The sequence below is a fragment of the Lepisosteus platostomus genome, chromosome 11 (assembly GCF_059453375.1).
Source record: "Lepisosteus platostomus isolate fLepPlt1 chromosome 11, fLepPlt1.hap1, whole genome shotgun sequence".
NCBI classification, from domain to species: domain Eukaryota; kingdom Metazoa; phylum Chordata; class Actinopteri; order Semionotiformes; family Lepisosteidae; genus Lepisosteus; species Lepisosteus platostomus.
The window spans coordinates 46,477,380-46,492,611 of NC_142621.1; the positions used below are offsets into that span (position 1 = coordinate 46,477,380).

General features: G+C 51.3%; 1 protein-coding gene across 1 annotated transcript; it reads right to left on the minus strand.

Moving 5' to 3' along the window:
• Window positions 1-824: 824 nt before the first annotated feature.
• nptx1l (neuronal pentraxin 1 like) lies at window positions 825-6,328 on the minus strand. Its single transcript, XM_088600060.1, has 5 exons — window positions 5,775-6,328; window positions 4,996-5,203; window positions 3,294-3,538; window positions 2,537-2,716; window positions 825-2,012 (listed from the first exon to the last, which is right to left on the minus strand). The coding sequence occupies exons 1-5, from the start codon at window positions 6,210-6,212 to the stop codon at window positions 1,791-1,793; spliced, it is 1,293 nt and encodes a 430-aa protein (XP_088456186.1). The 5' UTR covers window positions 6,213-6,328; the 3' UTR covers window positions 825-1,790.
• Window positions 6,329-15,232: the final 8,904 nt, after the last annotated feature.

Consider the following 15,232-nt stretch of genomic DNA (forward strand, 5'->3'; position numbering starts at 1 on the left):
GGACTCTGACATTCCCCAGCTCTTCACATGAATTCACATTTAAAACTCCCGCTGCCCTAACACAGGGGCACAGTGGTGAGTGTCAAGAACTGTACTCTTGAGTAGGGCACTTCACCCACATGGCTCCAGTCAAATACCCAGCTGGACGAGGGGCTCCACATGTAAGCTGCTTTGGATAGATGCAAATCAAATTAACTAATAAATAATTAATTTCAACCCATGTTTTTGACAGCGCCTTTACCACCTGGGTACAAAGCTCCCAAACTACGAAAAACGCACAATTACCACTTCTGCAAAAGTGCAAAGTCACACATCTGGAATCCATGACTTCTGACGCTGCAGAAACGCAGAACAGAACTCGGCTGAAACGCGACTGGCCAGCAGATACGTCAGCACCTCTTTGCTGTCGCAGCACTTACAAGCCCTTGGGCTAGTTCGTATTGATCCGGGTACTGTGGGTCCCGGCTTGGACCGGAGATTGCCGTGGTTTAATCCAACCCTGAGATACTGGACCCCTGGAGGGGCCACACTTCGGCACTGCAGACACCTGGCGGTTTGGTCCTAATAGAAATAGAAATGCAATAGTCCTTTCTGAAATGATGGGGGGGGGACGTGCCTGCAAAGTGCTGTGAATTAAAACCAGGAATCTAACAGTGGCAGTTCTCACGACTCAGTACTCACAGTGAAGAGGGGAGGAACGTGGAAAAGTTGCGGCTCATCTCTTGGTATTTCTAAGCGTGAACCATTCTTCTCCATCTCTCTCACCCGCCCGCTCCCCCTCTCTCTCCCTACACCTCCCCGGACACCAGGAATTAATCCGTATGTTATGTATCACAATTTTATTACAAAAATTAAATGTTTTATAATCTCTCAGTGTTGCCATGCTTTTAGCATATAACAATACAGTAAAAAACCCAACCCGAGAGGACAGGAAAGCGATTTTCGTCGATACTGCTGCAGCACTGCGTCGTTCATGCTGTTACTGTACAGATAACATTCCCAATACAGAGTACAAACACCTGCCGAAACACGTCATGGCCTTTAACAAATTGCTTTTGAATACATTTATTAGAAGAGGAAATTTCTTCTTTAAAAAAAAAGGAAAAAACAACGAACATTTGCAAATCAGAACGGATGTGCTGAATTTCTGCAACCAGCCCAAGGCACCCAGGCTCGAAACTTAGTTGGCAATTAAAAACATCTTTTTTTTTTTTTTTTTTACACAAACATTTAAAGCAAACAATAAGAATATTAGAGAAGTAAGGAGAGCTGAAAGGAGGTCCGTCCTTGGTTTTGTCCTTTAAACCTGTCCTCATGTGGGTCCCTTGTCTTTCACAGTGCACGTTCCCAGTAGGGGGGAGGGGGTGGGGTTCATGGTTTTTCCCAGGCGGAGTGTCTTTCCCGCGGAGCGGCTGCTCAGAGTGTCCCTCGCGAGGGAGAAGCCCTGCGCTCCCCCATGGTGGGCGCGCTCTGCCACAGCCGCCTCCCCAAGAGCAGGACGGGGGACTGTGCAGGTCGGAGTCCGGTAGAGCGCCTCCTGCTGGAGCTCCGCGGAAAACAAGACGAGACCAGTGACAGCGAGGAGAAGAAAAAGAAGAAGACAAGTTCTACACTCTTTCGGCATCTGTGTTTTCTTAATTCTCGATTTTTTTTGTTGTTGTTTTTTTTTCTTAAAGGACTGTAAAAAAAGAACGAAGACTCGAAGGACAGGAGCTTGCAGACACGTGTCTGTGCTGGGCCGTTTTTTTGTTCTTGTTGTTGGTCGGTCGGCTCTGTGCTTTCTGCAGTCCTCAGTTGATCTGGCGACAGGGCTCGAATGTCCACTTCGAGGCGCCCCCGTAGAGGTCAATGCTGCTCTCCGACCAGGAGAAAACGTTGCCCACCTGAGCCCTACTGCTGCAGGTGGCCAGGTTGTAGATCTCCCCGGCCGACAGCTTCCTGTCCCAGATGTTGAAATTCGCCAGCTCGCCGACAAAGGCTTGGGTGGCATCAAACCCTCCTCCCAGCGTGTCCTGGAGGAGAGGAGGAAATAATAATAATTATTAATTAGTTTTTCCCAGGAGGTCTCCCATCCAGGTATTGAGCAGGCTCACACCTGCTGAGCCTCAGTGGGCTGCCAGTTGTGAGTTGCAGGGTGATATGGCTGCTACACTGAAGAGTGAAATACACTTGTAACGCACTGCGGGTCCACTGCTCCACCTCCCGGGCACATTTCATCGGCTAATTTACTGCACCTTTTCATTGGACCCGCTGGCCGCAGGAAGACATAAAACCCTGTCCTTTCATTTCGCCATCAGAAGGATAATAGTTTGCTCATGCGTGGCCCCAGTATGGAAGCTATAAATGGGATTTAGAGCCCTCTCCTCAGCCTGGCCTCTTAAAGAGAGGACATCGTGAAGGGGCTTCTTCCACTGCTGAGGCGTGGGGGCCCACAGGGGGCGTGTCTGGCCTGGGACACGTGTGGCGACCGCAGCTGCAGCTCCCTTAATGGGCCAAAGGGCATTACCCCCCCCCAAACAGAAGAGGTGTGGCTTACCTGCTCCTGCCCCAGGACCAGGACTCCTTGGGGCTTGATGGGGTGATAGGGGGCCAAGTTCTCGCCGTTGCCCCGCAACACTCCGTCCTGGAAAGCCTCCCAGACGCCGTCGCGCGTGGTCCAGGTGACGCAGATGTGGTGCCACTTCCCATCATTGATGACGAAGGGCAGCTTTGCCACCTGGGGGGGGGGGAGGGAGGAGGGAGGAGAGGGCCTTCAGGACTCCAGACACCTCCAAACAAACCAGCCCCCTGACCGGAACGATACCCCCCCTGCTCCCCAGCACCGGGCCCTACCGGGGGGGGGTGCACTTCAGAAGGCGATTATGCAGTCGTGTGGCCAGAGCCAGAAAAAAAAATAAAAAGCAGTAATTTATTTGGAGTTGAGCAAAATTCACCCGGGCTCTGTGCGCGCTCCAGCCCCGCCTGTAAATCAGCGAGGCGATTAAAACGCTGCTCGCATTTCTCAAACTTTAGACATTTTCCAGTCAGGGCCCCGGTGGGGGAGGGGGGGGGTCTGCCGCCACCGTGAATTTAATCAGCGGCGCATTCATCTCCGCGGAATAACCGCGGCTTGGATTTTGGGTGCCGGGCTGGCGATCATCCGGAGGGGAAATCGGCCGTTACTCCTCTCGCCTTCGGGGGGGGGGGGGGGGGGTTGAGACGCGCCCCCCCAGAAGGGGAGAGGCGCAGGCTCTCCCAGAAGAGCCTTGCTTCCGGTCCCGGCCCCTCCCGGCTGTGCTCCGCGCTGCCCTCACCTTGTCGTTGATGAGGATCTCCATGGGGTTGTTCCCCCACTCGATCAGCACCAGCTCGTTGGACTGCCCCGGCACCGCGTAGGAGAAGGGCGTGCCCACTCCCGGGGAGGCGCTGGACTTGATCCACATGCACACGGCGAAGGCGTACATCTCCGGCAGGCTCTTCTTCACCTTGGCGTACATGTAGTTCGTCCGCAGGGGGAAGGTGAGCTGGAACTTATCCAGGGGTCTGTTGTCTTTCTGACCTGCCGCAAAGGAAAGGGCCCAGTGGCGTTTTAGTGCATCGACACCCGAGAACACAAAAAGAGGCACTTCTTGACGCAAAGGGTGGCGGGGGCGGGGAACAAGCTGCCCGGCCACGTTGTTGAAGTGGATGTCTGGGCTCCTAGCAAGTAATGGCTGGATGAGAACCTCAGATCAGTTAACTCATCACTGCCAAACCCCCTGGATGGGCTCTTCTCGATGGGAACCTTTCCTCCGTTGTTACAGTAAGGGTAACATTTTCCATCAGTAAAGGACGTTGCGTTTTTTTTTCCCTAGAACACAGGGCTTAACTGCAGCGCTCATCTGTGGTCCCGCGGGTGCGCGTTTCTGCTTCTGCGATTCCCACGACTTCCGGGAGCGCCGACGGCACGTTTCTCTGCCGGACGCGGGGAGAGCAGTCCCAGAAACGCACCGCGCCTAACGAGGCGGGACAAAAAAAACGGCCAAGGACCGCTCCATCCCTCGGGAACAGAACCCGAAAACGACCGTTGGGCTGTTCTAGAGCACTCTGGTACATTTCTGTGGACATCTGCACGCTGACCTCTCGGGATGACAGGCAGCTTTTCCGCCCGGGTAATGAAAACTCCTGCTTGCGGCGGGTAGCCCTCGAGTTACATAACAGACCCCGAGTAGCGATTCGCAGGGCTCCACGCTTCCTGCGGCACGATAGGAGTCACATGGCTGAACCCGGGGGGATAGCGCTCTCCGCTCCTCCCCTCCTCCTCCTCCCTCAGTTCCCCTTCACTCTCCTCCACCTCTTCGCAGCTTCTCGCTGTCTTTCTGACGGGTTTCCCCCCTCCTCCTCCTCCTCCGCGACTGTGCAGCTGAAAGCGCTTCGCTTTACAGGGCGGAGGAACAACTGCTCTAGGTCACCCAGAAAACCCGCGGCCCCAGCGCAACACTTTGGACGGCCGCCTGTCGTGGGCTGAGCCTTCGGCAGATCTCACGCAGTGCGACGCGCTGTCAGCGGCCGGCCGGGGAGGCAGGCGGAGCCCGAGAGGTGTCGCTCTGCAGCCCCCCTGCTCAAGTTTGCGCGCGGCGCAGTGCAGCGGTACCCCACGAGCGAACGAGCGGGCGACTTGGGCTCGGGTGGGATCGACGCAGCGACGTTTCCGCAACACAAGAGCGCAGTTTCGTTGGGTTTTTTTAAACGGAAAAGGCTTGCGGGAAGAATGGGAGACGGTTGTACACGTGTGGCGAGAGGCAAAAAGAAGAAAAAAACAGGGAGCACGGTATCCCCTCCCCCCAAAAATAAAAGAAATGGGGGTTAATTTCTCCTCCCCGGCCTTACACACATTAGTCTCAAATGATCTAGAATTAGTCTGCGCATAACGTTGTAAGCACAGTGCGCCTGAACAGGTCAAGGGACGGGTCCATCAAATTCTTCGTTGTTGCGTTTTGTGTTTGTTTGTTGTCGTTTTGTTTTGCGGCGACTCACCTTTCTCCAGGTCGCTGATCCTGTGGTGCAGGGAGGTGAGCGTGGACTCGACTTTGCCCCGCTGCTCCGTCTCGTTCTTCAGCGCCGGCTTGACCTCCTCCAGGCTGTTCACCCGCGACAGCACCTGCTTCTCCAGGTCGTCGATCTTGGTCTGCAGGAGGTCCTTCAGGCTGCTCGCCTGCGCCGAGTTGTTATTCCTGCTGAATTGCTGCGGGAGACGGGAAACGAGAGAGGGGTCGGCTCGAGTTACGGGGGGTCTCGGTGACAAACGGGGCCGCAAAGGCTTCTCGGCGGACGCGGAGCGCAGCGTGTGAGGCTGAGAGCGGCCGAGCCCGCTCGCAGCTCAGCGCCTCGGCAAGCCTCTGAGTGCGTCCCGTCCGCCTCCCCCTCCCACCCCGGCCACACAGGTGGCTCTGCTGCAGCGGCGGCGGGGGTCAAGCCTTCTCCGTGAAAGAAGGTGGCTCGAGTACCACAAAGTCGATGAATGTAAAAAAAAATAAAAGTAAAAAAATAAAACTCTTCACATTAAAAACTTAGTTTTGGAAAAACCTCTAAATACAGTGCAGGTGTGGGCACCATCTACTTGAAGTCTGAGAAAGAATAAAGTGGGGTTTTTCGTGGGGTTTGTTTAACAGGCGGTCGCAAAATAAAACAAGACCTAAAGCCTTGTTTTGGGGGGTGATACAAAAGGCACAGATGTGAAGACAAAAACAACAACAACAACAATAAAAAGAGATCTCTCCGGCGTTCTTCGCTCAGTGTTTCAGACACATACGTACCTCGAGGTTTTCCAGCCTCTGTTTCAGCGATTGTAAAGTTTGTCCTAGTTGGCTGAGCGTGTCCGCGGGACCCCTCGATACATCCCCCATCGTGTTTTTAGAAGAGCCCGTGTCCTTCCTCCTGGAGCCCGGCTTAGAGTCCCCGGGCTCGGCCATGCCCTCACAGCGGGTCAGCTTAGACGTCAGCTCTTTGATCGTCTCCTTCTGGTTCATGATCGTCTCCTTCTGCTGGAGCACGGTCTCTCTCAGCTGCAGCACCGTGGTCTTCAGGTCCTCCGCCGGCCCGCTGTTCTGCATCGTCGCGGCGCACAGGTCCATATCCTTGGGCACGGACGTGCAAATGAACTGGGTCTGCCCGAAGTCTTGACTCGACCCCCCCAGGAGCACGCCGGAGAGCAGAAAAAGTTTCCACGGGATCCCCTCCACGGCGACTCGCATGGCTGGTTCTGGGCGTGAGGTTGTGGTGAAGTTCACGGAGGAGAAAGTCGCTGCGGAACTGCTGCGGGGAGAGATCAGCACCGCGGAGCTGTCCACTGAGTTGTGAGCTGCTCTGTGTACCCGCCTGCTTTATATAGGGCCCGGCAGTGCAGAGCAGCTTCTCCGCATCACAGTGGGGAGGAAACTCAGGGTAACAGCCTTATCGCCGCCTCCCTTCCTGTTAAGGTGGACAGAATGTGATGTTCTGGCTCCGCAGCTATTGAACCGGCGTCCTTTTGACTTTCGGCGGCCTGCGCAACACCTATCGTTGAATGAGTACTTACATCAGACCGCCTTTTCATTCTCGGGGCGAGAGCAAGGCGTTCTGACGGCTTCGTGTCGGAGTACGCCTCACCTTGGAGCTGTGACGATATGCTTTGGTTGCACTTAAAATGGCTACTGTAGGCAACTCTGCCGGTCTTGCAAATCTGTGTCAGTAGCAAGTGACCAAATCCGAATAACCTCTGCCGGTGATCAGAAGTGGAATTTAAAGAGGACCATGTGTGTTTTTATACCAGTGGAATGTATAGTGCTAGGGATCGTATTTAATTGATCGTATTCTAACGTTTCTCGGTAGAAACGCGTTCATGAAGACCCCTTCTATAATAATGATATTTAGGCTGGTTAAACCCCAGCTCAACGTGTAGGCCAACCATTTTTTTTTATTGATGCTTAACAAAAGAACCAACATTACAATACAAACAAGAGTACATATAACAATTCAAAACAAAAATATAGTCAGGGGTACATACTACTACATACATTCAAGTTATGAAAAAAGATTAAACAAATTAAATAAAAATAATGTCCGCACCACTTTCATATTTTTTGCATTTCGAAATAGTCTGCAAATACCCCTTTACTTCCACTTTAAAATACTCAAACACAGGGTACCTCCCTGACGCGTAGACCAACCATGGCGGTGTGGGGAGATTGAAATACTGCGTTTCGCTCGTCCGCGTTTGCAACTCGAGTTCTCAGAACAATGTTTTGGTTCTGTTGTGCTGCTGGGCGGAGGGGGAATCGTGCGGGGGTTCGTGACGGAGGTGAACTCGTCAGGCCTACAGCACAGGGGGAGCAGGGCCGCGCCTTTCAAGTCAGAAAAGAAAAGGCGGCCGATAATCGTTTGAAAATAGGTCGTGGGCATAGAAATATGAACGAGGCGATTCTTCAGGGAACAGCAGATGAAGGCAGGCCTTGTTTTGTTGACTTCTCTGCGAGGAGTGAACTTCTTGTTTTCAGAGAATGTCTAGTCCTGCTCATCCGGACAAATACAGGACGCCTGTCTGCAGCTGAATATGAACACTGGACAGTTTGCAAAAGAGAGAACCATCTAGCCCGTGTGGAAATAAGCCCTTAATCGATCCAGGGTTCCCCCCCGCCCTTGAAAGAAAGCAGGGTATCGGCCTCATCAGCAGCGCTGGGTAGTTTGTTCCACACTCCCCACAACCCTTTTGGTAAAGGTGACTGTCAGCTTATAATGTAGCTCCCGGAATCACTGCCCATTGCTTCACCAAGCTCCAGCACCTCTCCGTGATTTTGAACTTGGTTGAAGACCTCAAAGCGAAAGCAGTTTTCTCCCGGTCCACCTTAAACCACGATCCCCGCCGCCCCCCCGCCTGAGGCGAGCGGGTATCCCGGGAGCGCGCCGGGCCCTCGCTCTGCCTGCCTCGCGCTGCCCCGCGCGGTCGCCCAGCTCGCCGATCACGCGGCGATCACACAGTTCTTTCCAGTTGCACTTTTCTCGCCTGTCTAAAGCAGAGCGGTTGTCTTTTATTTTTGCCTGTGCAATGCAACACACCATATTCTGCACCGTACAGTATGTGCTTGGCATCCCTTAGTATTCTAGTGTCTTAACGTATGCCACCCGTTGAAGGTACTCTGTGGGCCTTACCCGGCTTCTCCGGTCAGGTAGGAATGGCGATGATGAGCAAACAAGGCTAAGACAACCGAGCACGTTTTTACCGAGTGGACCGGTGGAAGAGACCTCACCTGGGAAGGGAAAGTTTGTAAAAGGCATGCAAGATCGGGCGGGTTCTACAGCACCGCTGTGGGTTGCCGTGAATAGGAGGAGGAGGAGGAGGATGACGATGATGATGATTTCTTTTTTTTGGGGGGGAAAAAAAACACAGCGACTTTGCCTTGATCGATTCTGCGATCTATGGGAACAAATCCAGAGAGCGAGCCCCCGTCCCCGAGCTCAGCTCACGTGTTCGCGGCGGACTCGCGCGCGGGGATTCTGACACCTCCGCGCGGATGGTTGATGTGCCGCGATTTGGCGAAGCAGCCCGAGGGAGCGAGCTGTGCCCCCGGCGAGGAGCAAATCTGCCATACATATTTATAAGAGAAAAGCGTACGTTGTTTTAATGTTAGCCCCGTGCGGGGCAAAGGTTATTGATTGGAAGTCGCACAGCACTGCATTCCGTAAAAAAACATAAAAAGCATTTACATTTTAATACATTTCAAAGAAGGTGTCGTGAGGAGGAGAAACAATCTGTTTTTTTCCCACCCAAAACAGAAAAAAATACTTTCTCTCCACACTTTTTTTAATACTCGCACATATATATATATAAGCTGTGCTCCAGTCACGGGAAAGCGCTGCGAGTTTTAAAAACTGCTTTCCTATGTGCCCCTTCCTCAGTCTCGGGACGAGCCGGGTTTCTTCTGTGGAGCGGTTCATCCCGGATCCAGGACGAGTTTATTTACACTGCACCGTGAGAGCCGGGGCGCACGTCGGCGGAGCGTGTGTTCGCCAAATACCGCAGAAACACACACACACACAAACCCCATAAGTTTAGAACCTGACGGGTTTTTTTTTCACAAGTGACATTTAGCGAGACCTGCAACTGGAATTCCAATAAAAGACAGGTGGAGGGGACGGGGCGGGGGGGAGGATCATTTATTTAACTTCTCTGCTGCGGGGCGCTAAAGTGATGTAGAAGCCGTTCATTCACGATAATTAATTTAACTGGGGGTTGCATAACCGCTCCCGCGGCTGTAATATTAATATTTATAAAGCAGAGAGAGAGAGAGAAGAGGAGCGCAGAAGGGGTCTGTCGTGCGGACGGTAGCGGAAATGCGGCAACCCGTTGCAAAGGGTTTTCACCCGCACAGCCGGAGAGGCTGCGTCTCGCTGAAAGTTCTGCGGGCTGTGCGGACGTCAGAATTGCTCAGCAGCCTCTTGATGTCGGGCTCCGAGCCGCTCTTTGATGACAGCAGGCGTGCCGGGGCTGTGCCGCGTCGGTGCAGAAGCCGTCGGGACGCCCAGCCTGAAGGAGACGAGCCCGTGTAGCCCGTTCCGGTCCCCGCCAGTGCGATCGCGGCCTTTTTGGTTTTTTTTGGGCGGGGGACCGAGCGGCTAATTCATCCAAAAACTGCGCCGTTGCAGAACACGAGCTTTCTCGGGCTCCGTGAAGACTCGCCAGCCTTTCCCCCGTCTTTCGCTCTCTCTCCTCCTCGTCCAGCGCCGGGTGCTCAGACACGAACTGCGCCTTGCTCCCCGGCGAGAAGGCTGTTGCAAAAAAAAAAAAAAGCGGACAGTTCTTGTCCTTACTTCGAGAGCGGGTAACACGTTTTCAGTTGCTGCAAGCTTTTAACGGGATCCATACATTATTTTACGATCCAGCACTATTTTATTTGATCGATTTAAAGACGTCTTTGTCTTTTTAGTCGTCGCGGTGTACAGTAGCAGTGGTTCCAGTGATCGACAGCCCACACGTATAAATATATCTATATATCTCGCTGCAGAGACACAGTAGGTGATTTTTGTTGTGTGTAGGGCGATAATTGTTCTGTTTGGATTCCCGAGGCAAGATCTTGACGTTAAACAAGAGAAAACCTAACGTACAGTATGTGCTTTCCTTAAGTGTAATCCTCCGAGCCTTGTGGCCCTATAAACCTCCCCCCCCACCAACAAACACTCAGCTGGTTTGGGGTCCTTTCTGTTTCACCTGCGGAGGGCGCCTCTGAGTGACCTCTGAGGTGATGCACTACAACAGGTCCCCGTCGTTTTATTTACAGTATTTATCTCGCATGACCAGAGCAACCTGATCTCGCAGGGCAGAGCGATAAAAGTCACATTCGAAATCCCATCCGTAACCCTGGGTTCTCTAAGACAAGCGTGGTTAATTGTCAGCACTTGCTGTAATGTCACCATATTTATTGGACTCATTTAGCTCTCACATATAGCACACCCCCTTGTGTATCCCCCTTTATTATCACACCCCAGTGATTGCATTGTGTCCCACAGTCTGTATGTTGTAACTTGCTTAATGTACATATGATTGAGAGTGTAGAAGTCGCATTCTTATTCCAGCCCTTGTAAACTGTTGCATATAACTTAATGGTTAGCCAAATAGTAAGACTGCACAGAAAGAGCACAGAGCATATTCCAATTGAACGTGAAGCTCAAGTAGTCACACACAATGTGTGGATATTTTCCAGTCATTGCACCTGGAAAAGGTCTCGGTTGCATAGGACCCATGCGATCATTCGCTAAACATCAAGGATCTCTTGTCCTGTATGTTTCGGAACAAATATTTATTAAGGCCTTTTTTCCTCTGCAGAGCAGGTGGTGTTTGGAGCCTTTAGAATCTACAGCGAGGCCTGACTTGCATCTTAGCTGTAACACAAGGATTAGTAGCGTAGTGGATCAATGGTTACAGAAAAAGGCAAAAGCTGGAGTGTAACAAATGTGGTCCAATCTGTAATATTCAGTCCCATTGCGCCTCCTGAATAATGCATTGCCTGATAATAGAACACGCTACCTAATTACAAAGATCGATAACTATAATTTTACATGCTGGCACAGAGCTGCTGCTATATCCTGCTCTCTCAGGGCGTGCAAGGATGGCTGACGTTCATGCCCTGGCCTTGGAACCGGATCCAAACTGGACACAGCGGCATCATCCTAAGGATGTGCCGCGTTCGCTTTCCTTGAAGGGCAGGAAATGAATACAGATGGCTTCTCGGGCTTTTTCTCCACCTCTGCAATATTAGCCGGGAGCTCAAAGTGCGTTTTTTCTCCTCTGTGAAATTAATTCTGTTGCTTTTTCTCTGCAGCCCCCATCTCAGTGAAAGTCCACAATGTGTGAGGAGTGGAGTGCCCTCTGATCCTCTTGGTCTGGGCCCTGGGCTAACTTAACAGCAGCTAATGGTCCCCTTCCCCACTCTGGGGCGTGCTCAGAGGGACAGGGAGGGCTACCGTTATATTGCCAGATTATTTACCTTTCATCTTCCTTTGGACTGGAGAGCCTCTGTTAGGGACCAGCTCCGCGGTCTGTCTCGGCTGTGAAGTTAGACCCTGTGCGAACAGTAAGAGCTGGAGGAAAACAAGGGAGGTAGTTCGGCGAAAAACACTCACAGGGGTTCGAAAGTGCATCAAAATAACAGTGACAGGGCGTGAACAGGCGAACAGGGGAACAGAGAGAGGCCTCCCAGTCCGAACGGGTCCAAAGGAGGGTCAGGGCACGGTCCTCGAGTCCGATAGCGTGAGATCCATCCTGGGACAACACAAGGATTAAACCCCCAGGGAAGGGCAAACGGGAACACGGGCCGTCCTGGGATCACAGGGCGAGGTCCTCCAGGCCCCGGGCTCGGGTCAGGCGATGTCGGGCAGGAGGCTGTGCCCTCAGGCGTCCAGCAGCCTGGTGATGGGTGGGCCTCGCGACATCCGGACAGCAACGCTGAGCCCTGAGCACTGGAGGCGCTGGGATTAAACAGATGGGGGACAAAACTAGGCACACCTGGAGAACAGTCCAGAACTAATACCACGCAGAACTCGTGACGGGAGTAGTCACTCTTGGGGAGGGATGTCCACTGTGACAGCATCCTCTGTCCTGCGAGGTGTCTCAGTCTTGTCCCTGTACAGTGAAGAGAAGTCAGTTAACGGGCTGCAGTGATTTATGTCTGTATTAATAACTCCACTGATAATCGTCTCCGGCTTTGCTCACTTCATTAAAATCCTCACAGTGGGCCCGTCCCTTCTTCCTGCAATCACACTGTCCTCCTCCCTGCTTCATCCCACTTTGATGGCGGCAGTATAAACTCCCAATCTTAGGACTGAAGCCTTACGATGTAAAACTTGATTTTTTTTTAATGAGCTCTTCCTGACAACCTAGAGGATAAATAATGTCTTTTCAGCCACAGCAGGGTCCCCAGTGGTGGGACCCTCCCGCCTGACGAACCCCTCAGTGCAGTTTCCATTCTGAGTGTTGCTGGTGATCCCCTCTCTGCGCGTTGTTGAGAAGAGCCTCCATTGCTTCCCTGCAGTCTTCTTAGACAGAGAGATGCCTTAGACTGCACACAGGCAGGAGAACTCGAGCTGCACTTGTCATCTCAATGAAAACATCAATCAGTCACCGGTTTGTAAAAATATTTTGGGTACAGCTGCGGGGATTGCGAATGGAGGAAGAGGGTTTGGGTTCTCAGGTACAGCTGAACATGCTTGTGGGTAACTAACTGGCTCTTGACAGCAAAGCACATGAAGGGAGAGTGGTCCAATTGTTTCAATGTGATTCCTCTTCTGGGAGGACGTATAGAGTACTGTTTAATAAGTATATCAAATACGATTAAGGAGTATTGCAGCAGTTAATACATACAGTATTTTATTATACTTTTATTACGGCTGGGCATCCAAGCATGACAGATGGAGCTTACACATGGTGCTTAAGTGTGTTACATTGTACACTGCAGCTTGTGAATAATGCTTGTGTGTGTGTCTGTATACAGTACATCTTCATGGTTTTTTGTTGCTCTCTGTAGAAAACTGCAGATGCAAGTCACAAAAAGCGGAAGGAAATTGCCTGGGTTTTCTAGCGCCTTCGTAATAAATTAGTTTTCTGTTGATCAGATCAAAGGCTTTTGAGTTGGATTATGATCCCCGGAGGGTTGCATCTGAGAAAAAAAAAAGAGCGAGGGCATCCCTCTCAATTCCACTGATGTGAGATTCAGACTCAACCTGTAAAAGGAAAAGGAGCTCGAGAGGCTCTTCTCCGTAATGATGCTCACTGCTGCTTGTATACATCGGGCACACCTACTGTATAGCATTGCCTTTGAATCCACTGGAGGCATTCCTGCCATATACAGGCTCCTCACTGAAGGTATTAGTGATGTGCGGGCTGACCCACACCCACGGGTCCGGCGGGCACGGGCTAAAAAAACAGATTTTAGACCGGGTCGGGTGGGTGCGGGTTCTTTCTCACAACCGCGGGTTGGAGCGGGTCAAACCAACAAGGTATTGTCGCTTGTGATTGACTCGTGATCCCACTGTTAGCTGCATTTAAAGCTTGCCACCTCTTTCTCAAATGCTTTTTTTGGAGTGCTGGGATTGGAACTTTCAGGTTCCAATCTGCGGACAGATCTGCTTTAGGGAGTGAAAAGCCCTGCTTCAGGCAGGTGATAGCTGGGTTCCCTGGGGCCCGGAGGACCACAATTCCAGGAAGGCAGCAGGGATATCGTCCTGCGGTTGGGCCTGCCTTCATCCAAGCGTTGCCCCACAACGGGAGCGCAGGGGCTGAAGGGGAATAATTCCATTCCACCAGGAGACTGCTGGTGAAATAGAATTGTTGTGGAATTATGTGCCTCCTTAGCCCTGCGTTCCTGTTCATCCTCTGTGACTCTGTGAGGTCTCTGGTCATCTTGGAGGCAGAAATGAAGACTCTTTTCCCGTGAGAAAATCCAATGGTAATTGACAAGATATAATGTGGAATAAACAAGACGGCGAAGGCGGAAAAAGAGCGTGGCTCTGATCTGACGCTGGTGTTTCGAATTCAGTAGTAATTTGAATGATGTCTTTTCTGACAGACAAAGCCCAATTAGAGGAGATCGAGCTGTTTCTGAACAAGCCTCCCTCCGCTGCCAATTGGAAAGCGCCGTCCTGAAAGCACAGGTGCAAGGGCGTGACCTCCCAGGGCTGCTGATGTAGAGTCATCAAGGTGTTCCAGCACAGGCCTTCAGCGAGGGCTGATCAAACACCAGCATGTATTTATAATGAGACATGAGAAATAGGTGGCATGAAGTTAATTAAACAGATCCTTCGAAGTCATAACTCAAGTTCTCTTTTTTCTTTTTCTCTTCATTCACAGATGAATAAGTTATACATCCTTTGCCCATGTTTTATTAAAGGGTGTAATTTTCTCATGTAGGAGTCAACCTAAATTAATATAATACATCATTCTTCCATTCCACACTTTTTTAGAGATGAGTTTCAGAGAAGAAATAAAAAAAGAGTTGGACACATGTTATTTAACTATAACTTGCTGGTGGAAGACCAGTGTAGTTGAAGAATCTGTTGTCCAGACTTTTAAATAATTGAAGAAAGGTTTGCATAATATCCCAGTGCATAATCATTTTGAATGGCATTGTGCAACATCCATGAATATAAGAAACACTTAAGGGGACACAGGACATTACAGAAGCAGCCAACAGGATAAAGGCAGGATCCCTAGGCAATAGAATTTCAATTCACATTCTGAACTGAAAGTCTTGAAAATCTCCTAGAATGTGAACGACATCTGCTTGACCTCAATGAGTGCTGAATAAAGCTGAAAATGGAGGAACCAGGGCTGTTGCAGAGCACTGTTCTCTTTCAGTCCAACAGTAATGAGCCACAAGTGAATGTAACAACATGGGATACTTCGGGATAACATGCCCTGCTGAGCTCTGTTTCCCTTGATGGGACAATACCCCCAGCTGTGATCAGCACACCCATGATGGGACAGTATGCCCCTGAAGGGCACTACATTCTTGATGGAACAGTACACCCCTGATAGGACACTATGTTCCTGATGTAACAGTACACCCTGATTGGGACTCTATGCCCTGTCACCCTCAGCCTGCCCTAATGGGACACTACGGCCCTGTCACGCCCAGTACACCTAGAGGGCGCTCTACTTCTCTCCTGTTCCTAGTTCCCTGTGATTATTCATGTCTTTCTGGTGTGTCATGTTGTGTAGCCTACTTACTTCCTGCTTCTGCCCTGC

What these genes read in the sequence shown, in the direction of transcription:
- nptx1l (XM_088600060.1), bottom strand. Translation starts at nt 6,212, where the DNA reads ATGCGAGTCGCCGTGGAGGGGATCCCGTGGAAACTTTTTCTGCTCTCC. An exon ending in GATCAGCGACCTGGAGAAAG is followed by an intron (nt 3,539 to 4,995) that starts GTGAGTCGCCGC and finishes CCTTTGCGGCAG; the next exon opens with GTCAGAAAGACAACAGACCC. An exon ending in AGATCCTCATCAACGACAAG is followed by an intron (nt 2,717 to 3,293) that starts GTGAGGGCAGCG and finishes CCCCCCCCCCAG; the next exon opens with GTGGCAAAGCTGCCCTTCGT.